Source organism: Rhineura floridana, chromosome 17 (assembly GCF_030035675.1).
Source record: "Rhineura floridana isolate rRhiFlo1 chromosome 17, rRhiFlo1.hap2, whole genome shotgun sequence".
Taxonomy (NCBI): Eukaryota; Metazoa; Chordata; class Lepidosauria; order Squamata; family Rhineuridae; genus Rhineura; species Rhineura floridana.
The window spans coordinates 10,563,569-10,584,583 of NC_084496.1; the positions used below are offsets into that span (position 1 = coordinate 10,563,569).

At 43.6% G+C, this 21,015-nt stretch overlaps 4 protein-coding genes across 9 annotated transcripts in view; 1 reads left to right on the forward strand and 3 right to left on the reverse strand.

Moving 5' to 3' along the window:
- The window catches only part of NUBP2 (NUBP iron-sulfur cluster assembly factor 2, cytosolic), a 30,373-nt gene extending 20,714 nt beyond the window's left edge, over positions 1-9,659 (reverse strand). Inside the window, exon 1 of one of the 2 annotated variants that reach the window (XM_061599585.1) lies at positions 9,359-9,659. In XM_061599585.1, the coding sequence (XP_061455569.1) occupies positions 9,359-9,383 (25 nt within the window). In that variant the 5' untranslated portion in view covers positions 9,384-9,659. The remainder of the gene's footprint in view (positions 1-9,358) is intronic. The other variant, XM_061599584.1, reaches the window with a different exon arrangement.
- The window catches only part of LOC133371915 (tudor domain-containing protein 7-like), a 158,521-nt gene that overhangs the window by 79,550 nt on the left and 57,956 nt on the right, over positions 1-21,015 (reverse strand). The gene's annotated exons all lie outside the window — the stretch shown is intronic.
- SPSB3 (splA/ryanodine receptor domain and SOCS box containing 3) overlaps positions 1-21,015 on the forward strand; it is a 24,441-nt gene continuing 3,426 nt past the window's right edge. The window contains exons 1-5 of one of the 4 annotated variants that reach the window (XM_061599580.1): positions 1-169; positions 15,305-15,453; positions 16,759-16,936; positions 18,188-18,375; positions 20,165-20,267. In XM_061599580.1, coding sequence (XP_061455564.1) covers positions 46-169; positions 15,305-15,453; positions 16,759-16,936; positions 18,188-18,375; positions 20,165-20,267 — 742 coding nt within the window. In that variant the 5' untranslated portion in view covers positions 1-45. The other 3 variants (XM_061599583.1, XM_061599582.1, XM_061599581.1) reach the window with 3 other exon arrangements.
- The window catches only part of EME2 (essential meiotic structure-specific endonuclease subunit 2), a 25,764-nt gene continuing 24,711 nt past the window's right edge, over positions 19,963-21,015 (reverse strand). The window contains exon 10 of one of the 2 annotated variants that reach the window (XM_061599579.1): positions 19,963-20,160. The gene's annotated coding sequence lies outside the window, so the exon portion shown is untranslated. Of the gene's footprint in view, positions 20,295-21,015 lie in introns of both variants that reach the window. The other variant, XM_061599576.1, reaches the window with a different exon arrangement.

Here is a 21,015-nt window from a genome sequence, read left to right on the forward strand (position 1 = left end):
ATCTCCTCAGCAGAGAACGTTGAACATTTAAAAGGATATTAAACGATGGATACTGAGAAACGGAAGTCTTGGCACTCTATTGGGGAACAAAATGAGCTGAGCCAGCAAGTCCCACCGGAGATGGAGCCTACCATGACCTTGGCAGAAGTCATCAGGAAGTCCACCAAAGGTAACCCTGGGGTGATCTTTTGTCCCTTCCACTGCCAAAATTGCCTGATCCAAATATTTCTGGAGAAAGGCACCAGTATACTAAGTCAAGCTGAAGCTTGTCAGCTGTTGTTCACAGACAAGAGTGTCCTGGATGGCAACCATTTTTTTAAACTGGTGTAAAGACAAGGGATAGGGAACATGGTAGTGGTAGTTACTGAGGAACTAATACCAATTTGGATGTCTGGGGCAGTACGGCTAGAAAATTAAGAGGGCATCCATCTATCGGATTTGTACCCCATCTTTCCTTCAAGAAACTATGCGGGCATCCAAGTTCCTCATCTCTTTTTAAATTTTATTATTTTATTCTTAAATATATTACATTACCCGTCTTGATATGTGTATAATTATATATAATTGATACATGATATAGATCTATCATAATGGTACAAAAATAACATACAAAATCTCATCCGAGAATGATTCCTATAATTTCTTCTATTAATAATGTAAAAATGTCAATCAATATTTATAGTGGGCACCAGTACATAAATAAATAAACCAAGAGTGAATAATTAAAATGGACAAGATAATTATTGGACCTTTTCTGAATTACTAACATCACCTTCTGCTCCTTTGCCAAGCAATTTATTTAACTGTAATGGTCTATTCCCTGATCTGAAATTCTTAATTCCTTCTTCACATACTTGGTTACTAAACTCCAACTATGAGTCACCTCTCTGACACATTCTTTCTCCTTAAAGACAGCTGTTGCTCATCTCTATATCTACGATACACAGCTCTGTGATGCAGGTTATGGTGAAGACTGGGCCAAGATTATCCAGTAAGCTCTATGGATGAGTGAGGATCTGAATGTGTGTCTCCCCAGTTGTAATCCTGACACTGTAAGCATACACTGCAGTAATTCTACCCAACAATTATATGATAAAAGTGTGTGTGGTGTAGTGGTTAGAGAGTTGGACTGGGACCTTGGAGACTAGGGTTCGAATCTCCACTCAGCCATGTAGCTCACTGGGTGGCCTTGGGCCAGTCACTGCCTCTCAGTCTAACCTGCCTCACAGGGTTGTTGTCAGGATAAAATGGAGAGGGGAAAACCATGTACACCACTTTGATCTCCTTGGAGGAAAGGTGATATATAAATGTAATAAATAACAACAACAACAACATATTTAATTCAACTAAAATCCATGCAATTAATTTGGGGACTATGGAGCAAGAGAAAGGAAGGAGTGAAAACAGATTGTATAAGCTTTTAAAAACCATGGACTTCTGTATACTATTAAAGCTATCCTTTGGGGACTTTTTGTAAGAATTGAGATAATTATATAGCACAATACGCACATACATACATTTAGGCAGGGATGCAGAGCCTGTGGCCCTTCAGGTGTTGCTGAACTCCAACTTCCATCAGCCCCAGGCACTATCTGGAGGGCCACGGGCTCCCCATTTCTGCATTATGGCATAAAATTAGAGGAATAAAACTATAAAAGTGAGTCATTCTTGCTGGCTCCACAGAAAAATTAGTAATTTTCACACTTCAGTTCTCCCAACTTTATGTAGCAGTACTACTGGTAGTAGTAGTGGTAGTAGTAATAATAAATACATACATAATCTCAATAATCCTCACAAAGAGTCTTGTAAAGTAGGGCAGTATTATTCGCATATTACAGATACAAAGATTATGAGAGTGTAGCTTGCCCAAGGCAAGCTGGAGCGTTCATTGTATGGGAGACTGGAATCAGGAACTTCCTGATTAATTCCTTAGTCTGAGAAGAGTTGCTGTGGCCCAAGGCAAATTTCATAAGGCAAATGTAAAAAGTCTGCTGGAAAAGCTAGGTTATTTCAATTTTATTATTGCAAGTTTTATTTGTTCACAGCTAATAGTTATAAAACCTACAAGTGGAAACTGACATGACAATTAAGGTACACAGCTGGCTGAGCTGGACTTAGTAATTATGGGTGTTATTCAACGAAGTCCTACTTGTTGTTATGTGCCTTCAAGTCGATTACGACTTATGGTGACCCTATGAATCAGTGACCTCCAATAGCATCTGTTATAAACCACCCTGTTCAGATCTTATAAGTTCAGGTCTTCCTTTATGGAATCAATCCATCTCTTGCTTGGTCTTCCTCTTTTTCTACTCCCTTCTGTTTCCCCCCAGCATTATTGTCTTTCCTAGTGAATCACAACTTCTCATGATGTGTACAAAGTATAATAACCTCAGTTTCATCATTTTAGCTTCTAGTGACAGTTCTGATTTAATTTGTTCTAACACCCAATTATTTGTCTTTTTCTCAGTCGATGGTATGCAGAAAGCTCTGCTCCAACACGACATTTCAAATGAGTTGATTTTTCTCTTATCCACCTTTTTCACTGTCCAACTTTCACATCCACACATAGAGATCGGGAATACCATGGTCTGTATGATCCTGACTTTAGTGTTCAGTGATACATCTTTGCATTTGAGGACCTTTTCTAGTTCTCTCCTAGCTGCCCCCCCCAGTCCTAGCCTTCTTCTGATTTCTTGACCATATCATACGGAAAGCAGGATTGGACCAAGATGAAGGAGGTGTGTGGAAGGAAAAACTTTCCAGTATCGTCCGCATATCTTAAATTATTGATATTTCTCCCTCCAATTTTCACACCTCCTTCATCTTGGTTTAATCCTGCTTTCCGTATGATATGTTCTGCATATAGATTTAACAAATAGGGTGATAAAATACACCCTTGTCTCACACCCTTTCTGACTGGGAACCAATCGGTTTCTCCATATTCTGTCCTTACAGTAGCGTCTTGTGCAGAGTATAGGTTGCGCATCAGGTCAATCAGATGCTGTGGTACCTCCATTTCTTTTAAAGCATTCCATAGTTTTTCATGATCTACACAGTCAAAGGCCTTGCTGTAATCTATAAAGCACAGGGTGATTTTCTTCTGAAATTCCTTGGTCCATTCCATTATCCAACGTATGTTTGCGATATGATCTGTGGTGCTGCCTCTTTCCCTTTCTAAATCCAGCTTGGACATCTGGCATTTCTTGCTCCATATATGGTAAGAGCCTTTGTTGTAGAACAGTGCTTCCCAGCCTTTATGAGTACGGGACCCCCTTTGTAAGTTCAAAAAAATTCATGAACCCCCCCCCCCCAGTAACTGTAATTTTAGTCTATGGTAATTGAAAAAACGGTGCATGGCAAAATCACATCTGCAAATATCCCTTTCCATTAAAAGCTCCCTGTAGACAGGTAGGTGTTGCTTTCTTTTCTTAATGCAAAGGTCCAATCAAATTGGTATACCCCTCCCCCCTCAGTCTGAAGATGTACAGTCCTGTCTCCCAACACCAGTGGGTTACAGTGTTGAACTAAGATCCAGGTTCAAATCCCTACCCAACCATGAAGTCCAGGGGGTGACCTTGGACCAAACACAGTCTCTCAGCCTGACCTATCTAACAGAATTGGTGTAAGGATAAAATGGAAGGGCGGGCAACATATGCACCATCTTGAGCAACTTGGGGGAAAGGTGGGATAGAAATGCAATAATAATTAAACAAATACATTTCAGCTGATGTGTGTGGACCAACCTGCTGAGCTTTCAAAATAATAATAATAATGAAGCAGCAATGTGATAGTGGTGGGGATGCTAGACTGTGAAGACAAAAGGGTGGATAGATTGAGGAGCGGGGTTAGTGCTTTTAGGCCTTGGGGTGATCATCAGAACTGATGACTCGGTTAGTGTGCACTTGGGGAACAAGAGTGGAGCAGAAGATAGATCAGCACACACAAACACACCTGCCCCTCCTGCAAGCATCTGCAAGTATGCATGCATTTGGGCACATGGGAGGGGGGAAGCTCTCAAGTGCTGCAGCGTCTTGGAGAGAGAAATTGGGGGGCGGAGTGTAGGTGGAAGAAAGTGGGAACGCTGACACACACTTCGCCTCAGAGATGGGGGGCAAGCAAGTCCTGAGCTTCCTCACTGCTCCTTGGCTCCGTCTGGGCCAATGGTGAGATCTGGACGGCTTTGCAAATAAGGATAATTTTTAAAGGGGGATGGCATTGAATCAGGAGCTAAGAAAGGCAGGCAGGCTGGCTGCCAGGAAGGCAGGGGGAAAGCAGCCTTTCTTTGCAGCCTTGCTTCTTTTGCTTCACGAAAAGCCCTCTCCTCTCGTTCTGAGGAAGGGCGTCGTCAGCTGTGGCACTGCGAGGAGACAGGAGTCGGCGATAGTAATCCCCTCTTCTTCCTGGTAGCTCTGCCGCCAGTCCCCTTCGGCGTCTGCCACATGACTTATCCAATTGATAAGATATCAATTAATATCAGTCATTAATTGTAATTATTTTTTAATGAAACAATGCATTTCTAAAAATGTACAATTTAGTGTGAAAAAATACGACAGTGGGGAATTTTCCACACCAGAAAATTTCCCACCCCACCCTACATAACTGTCCTGGATATATTTGTATTGTTCCATAACATATAACTGTTTTCAGAAAACACAAGTTAGCTATGCTGCTGCAGCAGGCATTAAGTAGAAGCCAACTATGAATGTTTAAAATACAAGTGATCTGATCTGCCACATGGTCGAATGCATTAGCACCAATCTCCCTAGTAATTACCATTTGAGATCAAGGCAAGTTAACAACCTGGTGGCTGATGGCAACTGCAGTCTCACACCCCATAACAGAGGTGAACCCCTCGCTGGATCGTCACCTTGCAGCGGTGAGTGGGCTTGAGTGTTCCAGTGAACCCTGTGAGTGATGCCGTCGGGAGTCATATACTCCCAGTAGGGTCACCCATGGCAGTAAGGTCAAGGGAGAGGAACCAGACAACGAACGATCCAAGAATGTCCTCAACGGCAGAACAGGAAGAGGATAACAATGTGTATGTTACAATGGCTGTGAAGGTGGATGAAGGCTGCAGCAAATAAAAGACTTCCAATGTTGTGGCAGCCATACCATTGGATCAAAGCCTTTTTCTGTCAAGATTGTGTGTTGATTGTTGTGCGCCGATCTCCCCACATAAAACAAATTCACACACAGGCATCTTCCAAAACAAAAAGAAAAGTCCTGTGGCAATTAGCGACGGGGGCAGGACTGTGAAATCCGGAAGCCCCTAGTCATAGACCAGCACATGAGCGGTGGTTACAGAATCAGTCGTCCTGGCTGAAGGACCGAGGCAGTTGGGTAGTTCAGCAGCTGTATCCACAACTGAGCAGTCCTATTCAGGATCCACTCTGCTCACCCTGTATGGGGAGGGGGATAGAAAAGGTGCCCTAAGCATAGTCTGCCTCATCTCTCCCTGACTGGATCACTGCGTCCAGTGGGGTCACCACTTAGTGGTTGCAAAAGGCAATTGAATTTTGGAACATGGAATATACGGACATTGCTGGACAATGCAGATAGCGAACATCCTGAATGCAGGACTGCCATCATTCAAGGGAGTTGAGATGTTTCAATATCAACATAGCAGCACTCCAAGAAACTCTAAGAGCAGGAGAAAGACAACTGAAGGAAGAAAAAGGAGATTATACCTTCTTCTGGAAAGGACTGCCTGAACAAGAATGACAAATACATGGAATAGGCTTTGCTATTAAAAATAATCTTGTGAAGCTCTTGTCAGAAGTTCCTATTGGCATTAATGAGCAGCTCTCTCAACTGTCCAGTTAAAACTCGCCAAAAACCAGCAGGCAACTATTATAAGTGCTTATGCACCAACATTAGATGCTGATGAAGACATCAAGGAAATATTTTATACCCAGCTGGATATCATCTTATCAGAGATACCTAAGGAGGATAAAATTATCCTCCTGGGCAATTTCAATGCAAGAGTTTGGCGTGGTTTTGATTTATTGCCAGAAACCATTGGGAAAGAAGGAGTTGGTAACAGCAATCTGAATGGAATTCTACTTCTGACTAAATGTGCAGAGCATAATCTTGTTATTACAAATACGCTCTTTCCCCAGAAAAATAAATTTAAAACTTAATGGAAGCACCCTCGGTTGAAACACTGGCATCTACTAGATTATGTAATTGTCTGTGCTAGAGATCGTCATGATGGACTCCTCACCAGGGCCATGACGAGTGCTGATGACTGGTGGACAGATAACTGATTAATTCGATCCACTCTGGCCATTAATATTGTTCCTCAACATAGGCTCCAAGGAAGAAAACCAAAACATAAAATGAACACCCATGCCCTCCAAGATCCTATTAAATGAGCTTGTTTTCAAATAATGCTTGAGGAACACTGAATTAAACTGAAGTCTTCCATCATTGCAGCATGTGAACAAACCATTGGATACCAAACTAAGAAGCAGCATGATTGGTTTGATGAGAATGATACTGAGATTGAACATATCATTGACAAGAAAAGGAAGGCCTTCTGGATATGGCAGAATGACATTGACTGTACTGCTAAGAAGAAAATCTATGGCAGTGCAAAGGCTGAGGTCCAATGAAGAACTAGAGAACTTAGGAATGCCTGGTGGACAGAGAAAGCTGAAGAAATCCAACATTTTGCAGATACTCATGATATACGGGCCTTTTTTAATGCCACAAATCCCTTACGCTCAAAGAATGGTACCAAACTTCTTAAGGATAAAGAATCTATTGCACTGCATTGGAAAGAGCATTACCACGACCTCCTTAATTGTAACTCTGTTGTGGCTGGTGAGGTCTTCTCACAAATTCCTCAACAGCAAACCAGAGACGAACTTGCAGAATCCCCAAATCTGGATGAAGTCAGTAAAGCCATCAAACAAATGAAGAATAACAAAGCAAGTGGACCTGATGGGATTTCTGCTGAAGTCTTTAAAGAAGGTGGGCCTTCAACAACTTCACAAGCTCATTGAAAAGATCTGGATGAGGGAGGAGATCCCGAAAGACCTTAGGGACACCATCATTATCACTCTTTTTAAGAAGGGTGGTAGAACAGATTGCGGGAACTACCGAGGTATCTCTCTTCTTGCTACTGCAGATAAAATCTGTGCAAGGAACCTTGCAAATCATCTCCTACCTATCTCAGAAGACATATTCCCCGAATCCCAAAATGGTTTCCGCCCTTCCAGGGGGACAGTAGACATGATCTTCACTGCACAACAGCTTTGAGAAAAATGCCGGGAGCAAAACCGACCTCTATATATGGTGTTTATTGATCTAACTAAGGCCTTTGATACTGTAAACCGAACTGCTTTCTGGACCAATTGGATGCCCTGATAAGTTTGTGAATATTTTGTGACTCCTCCATGACAACATGATGGCGACAATATTGGATAACAATGGCTCTCAAAGTGATGCATTCAGAGTGGGATCAGGCATAAAACAGGGATGCGTCGTTGCTCCGACCTTATTTGCCATTTTCATTGCCATGATTCTACACCTTGTTGAGGGGAAACTTCCCACTGGTATGGAAATCACATATTGAACAGATGGAAAGCTTTTTAATCTCAGTAGGCTGAAAGGAAAAAGTAAGGTAATTACAACCTCTGTTGTAGAACTTCAATACGCCAATGATAATGTAGTCTCCGTACATTCAGAGGAAGATCTTCAAATTATCCTAAATGTCTTTGCAGAAGCATATAGAAAGCTTGGCCTCTTCATCAGCAGGTGTGAACTAGTCCCTCTGTAGCACCATCAATCCAGCTAAATGGAGTGACCCTGGAGAATGTTGATCACTTTTCTCACCTTGGCAGCCATCTCTCTGTAAAAGCTGACATCGACGCTGAAATTCAACATCGTCTGAGCTCTGTGAGTGCTGCATTCTCCTGAATGAAGCGTAGAGCGAGGATCAGGATATTCGCAGGGAGACCAAATTGCTTATCTACAAATCCATTGTACTACCGACCTTACTGTACGCCTGTGAAACATGGACCATATATAAACGCCACTCCCAACTTCTTGAAAGATTCCTGCCTCCAGAAAATTCTGCAAATTACTTGGGAAGATAGTTCATGTTAGCGTATTGGAAGAAGCAAAGACCATCAGTGTTGAAACAATGATCCATCAACTTCGCTGGACTGGCCATGTTGTTTGAATGCCTGATCACCGTCTTCCAAAGCAGCTACTCTACTCCCAACTTAAGGATGGAAAATAGAATATTGATGGGCAGCAAAAGAGATTTAAAGATGTCCTTAAAAATAATCTAAAAAAATGTAACATGACCATCGAGAACTGGGAAGTCTTGGCCCATGAGTGTCCCAAATGGAGGCTGGCTATTATCAAAGGTGCTATGGACTTTGAAGAAGCACGAATACAGAGTGAAAGGGAGAAATGAGCCAAGCGGAAGGCACATCAAACAAATCTTTATCACAACCGTCTTCCATCTGGAAACCTATGTCCTCATTGTGGGAGGCTGTGCGGACCTAGGACTGGCCTCCACAGTCACTTACGGACCCACTGTTAATGACTATTTTGGAAGATAATCTTACTCGGTCACGAGTGATCGCCAATGAATGACAGAGGTGAAACAGAGACCAACTTGAATACCTCAGCTGTACAAGCAACATTATAAAGGAGATTGTGAGTGCAGTGCCTGATACAGTCCCACGTTGCAAAAGCTTTGGGGGCAAGAGAGATGATGGAGCAGATAGGCTCACTATAATGTTGTAGACCAAATCCACAGGAGACTGAATTTGAACCTAAGGCTTAAAAATAAAAAGCAGCTCTGAAACAAGGACAATACATACTGGCAACTTTGACCAGTGGCAAAACACACGATTTACACTATGGATGAAGAACCTGTTGCCCTCCAGATGTTGTACTCCAATTCCCATCAGCCCATGCCAGCAGGGTCAATGGTAAGAGATGAGAGTTGGAATCAACCAGCTTCTGGGCTAGGGTCGGGGCACAGGTTCGCCATCCCTGCTCCAATTTCTTGGAGCAGGGCTCCTGTGCCTTTTAACATCAGGCAGACATTTAACAGGTGCAGCTTATACCTCTTGTGCAGTTGCACCAGGTATGAGGAACCATTAGCCCTGTGGATGCTGCTGAACTACAGCTCCCACGACCCCCGGCTATTAGCTATGCTTGTGGGGGGCTGATGGGAATTGTAGTTTACCATCTGGAGAGCCAAAGGTTCCGCTCCCCTGATTTATACATTGCAGTTGTTGAACATTTGTTTCTCAACACAGATGTTAAAAGATACAGGAAGCCGAATAACATCCCCTCCCAATCAAAGTGCATTACAGAGCCATCAGCCACTCACCCTCCATTGCCGCCTCCTCCTCCATGTTGCTTCAAATCTTCCTCCAACTTCCGCTTTCCTCCAGTGAGTGACAAGAAGCTTGACTAATTAACAAGCAAATGGGGGCTGTTTTGCCCCGTCCCTCATTGAGTGACATGCATCTTGACCAATGAAGAGGCAACTGGGCTCCCCTTGTTTCGTCCGCTGCTGAGTGACAAAAGCTTTAACCAATAAAAAAGACAATCCTGGGCCTCTTTACCATTCTGCCGTCCTATGAGACAGCATTCGTCCAACCCCCCCCCACTTACTGGCCCCTTTACTTCTCAGCCAATCATATAAGGAAGAGCCTCCTCGTCCTCCTCCGCCGTGAGAGGGAGGGATAGATAGGACTTTTCTCCAGCAAACCAATGAGGAGAAGGTTCGTGACGCCACTACGCAGGGCTTACAGTTCCTGTAATTTGACAGCCGCTAATGCTGGGTAGAGAGGAAGGGAAATTGTCTCGTGAGGGAAACACCCAATCAGAAGATGGTACTCTCTCTCTCTTTCCGTTAGGGCGGGAGGAGCAAAACTAAGAGAGTGACGCAGGTAGGAAACAGACGTGGAGAGGAAAGAGGAGCTGAGCTGCCAATGGGCGAGGCTGAGGTGGGAGCGCGCAGCGTGGATTGTTTATATCTCGCTTGCGGGACGCCGAAAGCTGGAAAGCGGCGCCGAGGAACGTTGGCGCGCTAGTTCTTGAGGGGCTGGGAAACTCCGTGACTAGCCGGCTGAAGTAAGTAGGGAGGACGGCTGTTTGGCTGAGGAGAATGAGTTTATATACATGGGGTGGTGGTAAACCCAGCCTGCGGCCTACAGCTGGGGTGGGACGCGTCTCGGACTCTAGTGGACCGTTGGCCGGTTTCTGGCGGGACCGCTCTCCCGGTGCCTGCTGGGAGTTCTTGCAAAGAATGCTGGGCTAGTTGGACACTGGTGTCATGATTCTCCCCCCCTCCGTCCTTACGAGGCGTTTTCTTGGGGTTTTGGCCGACACAGAGTGACTCAGCTCTCCAGTTATTGGATTTTTTTTAAAAAAAAGCAAGACTGTTGGAATCATGATTTAGCTGTAATGAGCCTAGGGTTGGCCCCTTGTGGGTTCTTTTCTTTGAAGACTGTTGGGAGGTGTGTGTGATTCTGCTAAAGATGCAGGGGCGAGGCCTTTGTGGTCTGTTAAAGCCCCCCCCCCGCTGCCTCCCACTTCTGTGCACCTCAAAATCTGGCCACTGTAGAAAATACAGTACTTGCTATCGGTTCAACAGAGGGGTGAAATTTCTGGAAGTTTTGACACCATGGGGAAAACTGTTAGGAAAATGGGAGTGGGGGGGTCATCTAGGGAAACCCCCCGCTCTCTTCCTGAATGTGTATGAGCCCCGCCCACTCTTCAGATCCAACTCTTAAAGCACAATTCTGTAAGGCAGGGACGGGGATCTGTGGTCCTCCAGATGTTGTTGGACTTCAACTCCCATCAGGCCCAGCTATCATAGCCATTGGACAGGGATAATGGGAGTTGTAGTCCAGCAGAATCTAGATGGTTACAGGATCTCCTTTGCTGTCACAGGATAATTTCTTCTGCCACACCTGTTTCCGGCGTTCAGGTGTGGCTGCAGGGTACCTCTTTTCTATCTGGTTAGTGCCTTCTGGCAAGTCTGTAGCATGTTTCCCCCCCTGGATTGCTGTCTTTATCTCTTGGAAGTAACTTGTTCTACCCATAAAGTCCTCAGAGCAATTTTCATGAGATGAATGGAACAGAAGACAAAAAATTCATATGAAAAAGCCAAATGCTGATATAAAAAGCAGCAGTCTAATATATAGCAGGCATACTTTTCCTGATAAGCAGTAGCTTGATTGATTTTTAAATTGCCTTAACTTAACCAGTTTCTGTAAGACACTTTGATCCTTGGAATGGTGCATAGAAATGCTGTCAGTGAAATTAATAAAAATGGCGGTTGGCTAGGCCTTAAATGAAAAGAACTGGGGTATATGCTCTTTGTAAGTTTAAGATGTGTCAGTGTAACATGTGGGTTTTAGTAAAAAGAAAGAAACTGATTGCACAAGACTGAAGTTTGCCTAGCCCTGGCTTTACATGGCTAGAGGTTTAGGGGTTTGTGCATGTGTGTGCTGTATGTGGGTGGACAAGTTATATATACACCGCATTTAGAGGGGGTAGTATGTATTTGTAATAACATGTTTAACTGATAGTGCTTGGGTGGGATATTGATGTAGGTGAGGAGGAGGAGAAACTGTCTGTGTGTGAGAGGCGTTTTCTTGCATATTTGGGGAAGGGAAACAGTGCAGTTTGTGAGTGTTTACCCCACTTTTGGGGAATGGGAAAGCAATGTATGTGAACATTACCCATCTCTGTGTATGGGCAGTACTTGATTCTTCCTCTTTAGGCACCTTTTAATTGATAAAGTTAAAATGTTTCAAAGTTTTAAAACTGCAAGGTGCTGCCGTACGCCTCTCCTGCGAGTCTGAAACACAGCAGCCCTATCTGTCAGGTGGAGTCTGGATTAAGAGCAGCCTCATTCTTATGCAACAACAATTGTGTTTATACTGAGGGCACTGGTGTTCCCCACAGCAAATGTATCAAATATGACAGGTATGTGTATCTGGTAGCCACAGTTCTCTTGAGGTTTCTAGAAACATGAATGCAGGTATTGAGGGAACAGGCAACTGTCATTTGTACTTCTGTGCTAAATACTAATGTATCTGAAGTGAATATGATTGCTGCATAATGTGGGGTTGTTCTTAGTTAGCCCAGTTGCACAATGAATCATGGGAAATGGACTTGAACCAGGATAGAATCCCACCTGTATATGGACAACATAGTCCAAGGGATGTATGAATCATTCTGTCCAGTGGGCTGAACTCCCTGTATATTTTGGATTCTCTCAGCTTGGTGAAACTAGCATTGTGTATTGAGGCAGCATGGTACAGTTGTGTATTATGTTGGATTGAGGTCCAAGATACCTGATTCAATGGCCTTCCTGGATGGCTTTGATATGCCCTTTCTCCTCTTTGCGCTGAGATAAAGAAGATGTGAATTTAATTGCTGACAGAGCACACTGTGTAAATTTGCCATATTCTACCTCCATGTGTGTCAAAAGGTATGTAACACAAAGTCACTACTGCAGCATGAGATGGCATTGCCATCTGCAAGTAGTAATGGTTGTCATTACATACTATGCAATCCCTTCTTTTGTTTAAGGTTGCTATTAATTTCTTAAATATGTTAAAGGAAGAAACTCTTGGACAGTAGTATCCTGTCTAAGGAGAAAACTGGCCATGGATTATGACTCCATAATTGATATCTTTGTTCTGTGGTCACATTGCATACTACTCACTGAGCCTTGTGGGTGCCTTAGGTAAGAGACTGGCATTTCCTTTAGCTATCTGGGACTGTAGGTTGGTGACAACCAGCCCTCTGTGACATACAGGAGTCACTCTGGCTACAGCTGTCCAGACTTCCCCCCTTCAACCCTGGCATTTTCCAGCTGCTGTTGATTGTAACTCTGTATTGTCTAAGTGCATGTGAAAACATTTTTCCTCTTGAAGCAGTGCTCTGTCCTCTAGCTCAAGCAGCTTGTGCACTGGAACTCCCTCTTTATGGCACCAGTAGGCTCATCCCACTGTGGAGGGAAGCAGTTCTCTTTTCTTTTTACTGGTTAAAGTCTATTGTCTGCCATGGAGACTCCACTTCAGGGCTCTTGATGCTTGCCAGCAATGTCTTGGTGCATTTTCAGTTTGCTTTATTCCACACTGATTTTGTTATAATTGCCCCCAACCCTGAAGTCTACTTGCAGAAATCTTTTCTCACAGGGTAGCTCAACTGATGATCTTCTGAACTGCCTGGAGTGCCTCAGTTGATCACTGAGCTGAGTGACCTTAATTGCATTATGCCCATCCGGTGTTCTTTACGTGATGCTTGTGTTGGGCAGATCCAAAACTGGGGCTGCCATATACTGAATGTTCATCTGGGGCACCTTTCAGGGCCTCATCCTGCTAAGTCATTACAAATTATTTGGATTGTAAGAACTGTACTGAATATCTTAAAAATCAGCAAGTGACAGAAGCTGCTTTGTGAATATATTCATAAAAATCACCTGCCAACCAGTGGTTTGTTTATTTAAATTTTATTTTACACTCCCTTTGAAGGTAAAAACCTTTAGTCATTCTCCTACATGCCTTTTTGTATCTAGCTTCAAATATCCCTTCCTCCACCTCCATTATTTTGCACCTTGCTCTGCTTGGTGGACCTTGGGGTTCTACTAAACAAACTAGGTGTCCCAAACCTGAAGTCTGCCAATGCTTGCTTTAGAGTTAGCAATGGCTACTAGTGGAAATGGACTCCCTTACACTCCTGCCACTTCTCAGAACTGCACCAATACAGGGAAGAATGCCAGCAACTGTTGGGTAGTATTCTTGGAACTTCCCGTTTTTTGGGTTGCTAAGCAGCTGTAAAGTGCCAGTGTGGCACTCCCAGACCCAGAGGACTGCTTGATATAGTGAACCCTTGGATTAGCCATGATTGATGACTGCAGTGGAAAAGTTTGGATCTGTGTTGCCTTTGTTGTAACAGAAAAGCTGCGTATGTGAGAACTTGGCTGAGAAGAGGAGAGAGAGGCATCATTTGGAAACCCAGTGGATGTAAGAAGTTAAAACAAGGCTAGGAGAGATGCCGATAAGGGTTTGTTTATGAGAGAAATGGAAACAGGGATGCTACTATTATTTTTTCCTGGAAAAAAAGTGCTTGGGGTTATAAAAGCAGTACTGAGTGTGTGCAAATCAGTAACTGATAGGAGTAGCCCTGCAAAATTATTTGCTCTTTTTTGGTGTTGGACAGACAAAGGACCTCTGGATCTACTGATAACCAGCAGATGCTGGTAGCAATGAATGGCTGTGAAACTTGGAACGAGCAAGAACAATTTGTCTCTTCAGTAGACAGGCTGGAGGGAGTATAGGAGGATGTTTTAACCTAACACAATATGTGTTAATCATGTTGGACCCAAGTTATATTGGGGAAAAGGCCTGTGTAGGTCTGAGCTTTTTAGGCTAAAAGTGCGTAACTTTAGTTTGCGGTTCAGCCATGAACTGTATCTTCCGGTTTGAAACTGGGTAATAGAAGCTGTCATCATCTCTTGGCCTAGATATAAAGCTGAACTGATTTAGCGTGATTGTTAAGTCTTATTCTGCTAAAGACATAAGCAAATAAATGGCAAAGAATAACTCAGGAATGGCGTAGACTCGTATCATTTATGGTGATAACTGATTTTTTTTGTTTAAAACCACGAAGAAAGTTAGAAAGTTTGTATTTGATGTAGGGTACAGGGTCACTTCTCCCTCCCTCTGCAGGCTGTGTTTTTTTTTTTGCTAGCCATTTGCTCTAAGATGGTTTGGTCTTACACTTTTGTAGGGAGTAATTTCAGTGGAGAAAAATTGGTTTTAAGATACCACGTGTGACATTGGACAAAACTAGCAACTATCACAGTACACCAGATTACCTTGTTTCTGTTTCTTTTGAGTTTGCTCAGCATTATTTTTTTGCTACTGCATTTCCCCCATTCTCTCTCCAAAGAACTCAAGGCTGTGCACATGTTTCCTTGCAACAGCCCTGTGAGATATTAAGTCTGCCAGACAATGACTGGCCTAGGGATCATTAAGCTTTCTGGATGAGTGGAGATTTGACCACAGATCTTCCCCATTACACTGGATATAGCCTCTTCCTATTCCCTCTCTCTGTTCCTTTTGCATCTGTTATTAGATTATAAGCCTGCAGGCAGGGACTAGACAGCACTTAGTACATGTTATGCGCTATAAATAATAAATGAGTGTCTGAAGGAGGATTCTTATTGTACAGTTAATAGCAAAGTGGGAAGGGTTGACTGAAACCTTCAGTCTGTTGCTGTCCTGAGTAACATCTCTTTGCCTTCCAGATTACCTCTCCAAATACGCCATGGCACGCCGTATGCGCAACAGCAGAGCCTGGCACTACGTCCTGAGTGGGGTACACTGTGATGCAGACTCACGGGCAGTAGCATTGGCCACTGGATCCCATGGTTGGTCATATGATTCTGAAGGGCAGGTATGACGGCAAAGCTAAGACCCAGTGTCATCTGGATACTTGAGTGTTCATCTTGTTGGGGGAAATAGACACCTGGCACATCATTTAGCAGTTTTGACCAGGAATGTTAGAGCTTTACTCATGTTGAGCCTGTGGACTGAGCAGGGAGCTTACATTAATCCACTTCCATGTTTTCTCATCTGGGTGAAAGAATTAGCCTGGACCTTTTTTTTACCCAGGAATGGAATTAAACCAACAGGTGTGGTAAACAAAGTGAACGTCTGTTTTGTGGTAGATGGATGAAGCCTGTTTCCTTCTTCAGCTGATGTCTTCAGAGTGTAGGGTGTGCTCATAGCTTGGTGATAGATCACATGCCCTTTGTTCACAAGACCCAGATTCAACTGACAACTCCAATTAATAGGTTTTTGAATAGCAGACCAGGGAAATATCTTGGCCTGAGATGCTGGAGGGCAGCTGCTAGCTGAAAATCAGGGTTTGAAATGGCACTGCAGTGCAGTAAGGCTGAACCACTAAGAGGGACCACTGACTCTAGCCAAACTGAATTAATCAGTTTATCAAAGCACAAAACTCAATGCAAAAAGAGTAAGTTAAGGAAATAAGATAACAGTGCAAACCTGTACACATCTGTACAGAAGTCCTATTGAGTTTAGTGGGACTTAGTCCCAGATAAGTGGGTATAGGATTACAGCTTAAAGCATCAGTAAAAGTGCAGTCATACTTCATACTATATTACAGTATTCTCCTATACTCTCTAACCAGTCACTTAAAAGCTAAATTATCCTAACTCATTGGGAGTTTTGCAGCAGTGTATCGCTGCCAGTAGTTACTAGTATCAATGGGTCTTCTCTCCTGTATCATTTCCCCCAAGAGAGAAGAAGAGCCTGCCATTCCTGCTCTGTGCTTTTATATAGATTAAACAAATGCTATCTCGGTGTCTGTCCCCATCTTATGGGTTTTTCTGTTTGGCTGCCAAACAATGCCTCTTATCTGTCGAGGGCTTGCACATGCAACTTCTCTAGATATCAAAGGCTACACAGAACCAAACTTTTCCACTTCAGTCACTCTTTGTGACTAATCCTGGGTTTTGCTGAATCCAGTAATCCTCCGAGGCTGGCAAGGCTTTATTCGTACAAGGCAAGGTCGACAGTATTGACTTCAGAGGGCGTACATAAAAATAAAAATAACTTAGCTTAAAAACAACACCTCTCTTGAATAGAGAAATCCTTGGGAATGGAACATGACATGGTTCTGAGCTTTTTGGAGAGTGTATCCTAACAGTATGTTTGTTTGTTTTCCTCCGGGCAGCATAGTGACTCTGATTCAGAGCCAGAATCTCCGTCTCTGTTGCCTTCCATACCCACAGCAATCCCTGTGACTGGCGAGTCTTACTGCAACTGTGAGAACCAGAATGAAACGCCGTACTGCTCGAACCTCCATGCCATTCACCGGATCAAGAACTGCCAGTGTGGAGAGGAAGATGAATGTAAGGAAGCTCCCAAATTTCTGTTCTTCTGCCTTTTTAAAAGAAATCATGGATGGGCCACAGATGTGTTTGGCTTAATTCTGTGTGGGAAAGGGACCAGGAAAAGATCTATGACTCCCATGGACCACACTGGTTGAGGCTGATGGGAGTTGGACTCCCAACTTCATCTGGAGGGCCATAGGGTCACCAACTCCACTCCAAGGCTGACCTTTCTCGAAAGGGCTTCTAGGAAACTTAAAACTTGCCTGATTTGCAGGGAACAGTGGGCAGAAATCCTTGCACATGGGGAGCTAGCATGTTGGGACGAAGGCTATGCTGCTGAGAACAGGGCTGTGGAGTCGGTACGCCAAACCTTTGACTCCCAACTCCGACTCCTCTATTTTTCTACTGTCCGACTCCACCCAAAATTGCTTCCAACTCCACAGCCCTCGAAAGGTCTGTAAATGTCTTTTTAAATTGGAAGCTCTCATAGGAGCATTTTTATCGCTGCCTGAATATGCGCTGATCTTGGCATCACAGCATTTGTCTTCATCTGGGTCCTGTGTCATACACTGACACACAAAACGTTTTCCATCTTGAGTTATAGTGAAATGTTCAACTACAGCTAACTTCATGGGAAGCTTCTTTGACATTTTGAATTTATATTTTAAAAAAATTGTCAATCAAAATTTATTTTGAAGTCGGAGTTGGTACGTTTCTTCCGACTCCACCCCAAATTGCTTCCGACTCCACAGCCCTGGCCAAGAAGCCCTCTCTCCAACATGCTAGTTTTTTACATGGAGTTTCACAAGTTAAATCCATGTTTCCTGTTATCCCACTTTTAAATGCAACAAGCCTTGGATATTAAATAACTTGAACAAATACAGATGCATTCAGTCCTGAGAACCTTTATCTGCAGGCTAAAATGGTAACGTCCATGCACAGGTTCACTACATCAGTGCTCTTTATTTATAATATCACAAATAGCTCTTCATTTGAGTTGTATTTAGTTTATTATTTATTTGCTACATTTATACCCTGCCTTTCTTTTTCATAATAGAAACCCTTACATATGGTTCCCAGGCGGTCTCCCATCCAGGCACTGACCAGACCTGACCCTGCTTAGCTTTAGCAGGAAGCTGGCCTTATGTGCCTTCAGACCACAGCCAGGGTAGTTGAGAGCTTACTGATAGATGCAGCTTGAGTAGGGTAGCTGAGATTTTCCCCATGTCTCTGTTTGGAAAGTACACCATCTCCACTGTTCTCATTTAGATTTTGACTGGGTATGGGATGACCTGAACAAATCGGCCGCAACACTGCTGACCTGTGACAACCGTAAGGTGAACTTCCACATGGTCTACAGCTGTGGCACGGCTGCCATTCAGGGGAACAAGGAGCTCGCGGACGGGCAACACTTCTGGGAAATCAAGATGACCTCGCCCGTCTATGGCACTGACATGGTACATTGAAGAGGCTTAGGTGCTGCAGGCAGTTAAATAAAAGACTAGGATTCACTGATAGCTATCCCCTTAGTGGTTTGATGCTCCCTGTTACATGTATTCTTTCAAAATTATTTTTATCCTGCTTTTGCAGCTGAAAGCAGCTCACAACCAACATTAAGAGTAGCTCAAATTAATCGTAGAAGTGAAGAGTTGGAAGGGGCCTATAAGGCCATTGAGTCCAACCCCCTGCTCGGTGCAGGGATCCAAGAATAATAAATGGTAGATCAACAAAACACGTAAAAGCAAGAACCAAAAACGGGACAGAGGCATATAAAGCATCAGTCGGGCCGTAGGATGGCTGGAATGAAAAGGTCCTCAGTTGGCATCAAAACTCTTGTGTAACTCGGTGTAGGATCCACATGGATGTCATAGGAGTTCCATAACGTAGGTACAAGTAAGTGTGTGACAGTTACTGCTGCACTTTGCAGCTGAGTGACATTAATACCAGAATGCTGTTTGTAACAGCTGGCACCCCTCCCTGGGGAATACCTGCACACATACCATTATGTGCATAATTGCAGTAACTTGCAGGCCGTTACGTAGAATCATAGAATTTGTAGAGTTAGAAGGGGCCTATAAGCCCATCAGGTCCAACCCCCTGCTCATTGTATATTTGCATCGTGTCTACAGCCCTCATATAGAAGTGCCAGTGCTCCCACGCAGTGCTGTCACATGAATGCTGCCTATGGCGTGAAGGGCCCCATGCACTCATGTATGGGGACTGCTGGGGAGGGGTCATAGCTACTGTTGAATCCCTCCTGTTATCTCCAGCTAGAATGATAAGGGGGTGGGGGAATCTCCATCTTAAGACTCTGGAAAACTGCTGCCAGTTAGACAATATGGGGTTAGAAGTGGGACACCTCTGTGTGAACCAGCCCTCAGAGTACTTGTTTATCCATAAACATTGGAGCAAACTGCTCCTGCTCAAGATCAGATATTTTCCTGATGACATTTCCTTGCTCCAGGGCATATGTGAAAAACTGGAGATCTAAATGCTTCAGGATGATAACCATGTTTTCAGTAGAGTGGTATGTTTATCAGATTGCTTAAATTAAATCAAAGAGAGCTTTTGTTCTCTTTCCCCTTCCATTGCCCTATCTGTCGTCATCTTGCTGATGCCATGTGGGTCTACACAGTCAGCAAAGTGCCATGCAGTAAATTGGATGATGATATTCTGCAACCCACATGCGATCCCTCTCATGAAATAAAGTCATGTAGGTCAACACAGCATGCCAGATTGATGTATCAATGCTACATTATGATGTCAGTCAGCAAGAGTGCGGAAAAGGGGGGCATTTTCGATAATACCTTCTTATATAGCATTACATAAAAGTTCATCTAGTACATATTTGTGAACTTTCTAAATGCGTTAACTAGCCTGAAACCAGCTGTTGAGTTTTAAGAAGGAATCTTAAAATGCATACTGCTAGAATGAATGCTGACTGTTTTACTGTTCAGCTGTCAGCATTTTATTTATCCAAACCAATGGGAATGCATCTTCCTTTAGTTGGGAGCATGAATCAGAATGTTTTTCTAAGTAATTATTTAACCCAAGGCTTTGCCCATAGTCAATTTTAATGAAATCTTTAGCAGTAGAACAGAATCAATAGACATTTACGATAAAAAGTTTAGATTAGTAAGTGCTGGGGTGATTGCATAGCTGGCTCCATGATTTTGTGGTTTGTTGTCTTTTCTGTGTGTGCGTCTCTACCATCTTCTCTCCATTCCTCATTTGCTGGCCACCTAGATGGTGGGAATTGGGACATCAGATGTGAATCTAGACAAATACCGCCACACGTTTTGTAGCCTGCTGGGTAAAGATGAAGATAGCTGGGGCCTCTCATATACAGGTAATGACAGCATAGAGAAAATAATTCCTGGAATGAAAGAGTGTGAAGGCTTGTCAGCAATTGGAGGTGATGTCTTGTAAATGAATGTACGTTGCTCAATGTGATGTGTCATCACAGATTATCACTTAAAGTGGCAGTTGGCAGCATAGCTTGTGGTCAAAGAACATGGGAGTTGTAGTCCAACAACATCTGGAGGGCCGCAGGCTAGCCACCCCTGCCATAAATGTTGAGAAGGTGAATGCTCCCTTACAAAGAAAAGGAAGACTATGATTAACTCGAGGCTGGATTACTGCAATGTGCGCTCTGTGGCGCTGCCCTTGGCCTTGGTTTGGAAGCTCCAGCTGGTGCAAAATGTGGTGGCCAGATTGCTGATGGGAGCATATGGCCGGCAACATGTGACACCACTTTTAAAACATCTGCAGTGGCTGCCCATCTGCTACTGAGCCAGGTTCAAGGTCCTTGTATTAATTTACAAAGCCCTCAACAACTTAGGTCCAGGGTATCTTAGGGACTGCCTGAACCCTTATACCCCAGCTCAATCACTGAGATCTTCTATAGGAGCGGTGTTGGTGATCCCCCGAGTTGGCAAGGCTCGTTTAACATTGACAGAAAATTGAACCTTCAGTGTCGTTGGTCCAGTGCTCTGCCATGCTCTGCCAACAGAGATTCAGCAGGCGCCTTCTGTTTTAACTGCCTGCTGAAAACCTTTTGCCAGGTTTATGCAGGCAATTAAGAACATGCTTTTTTG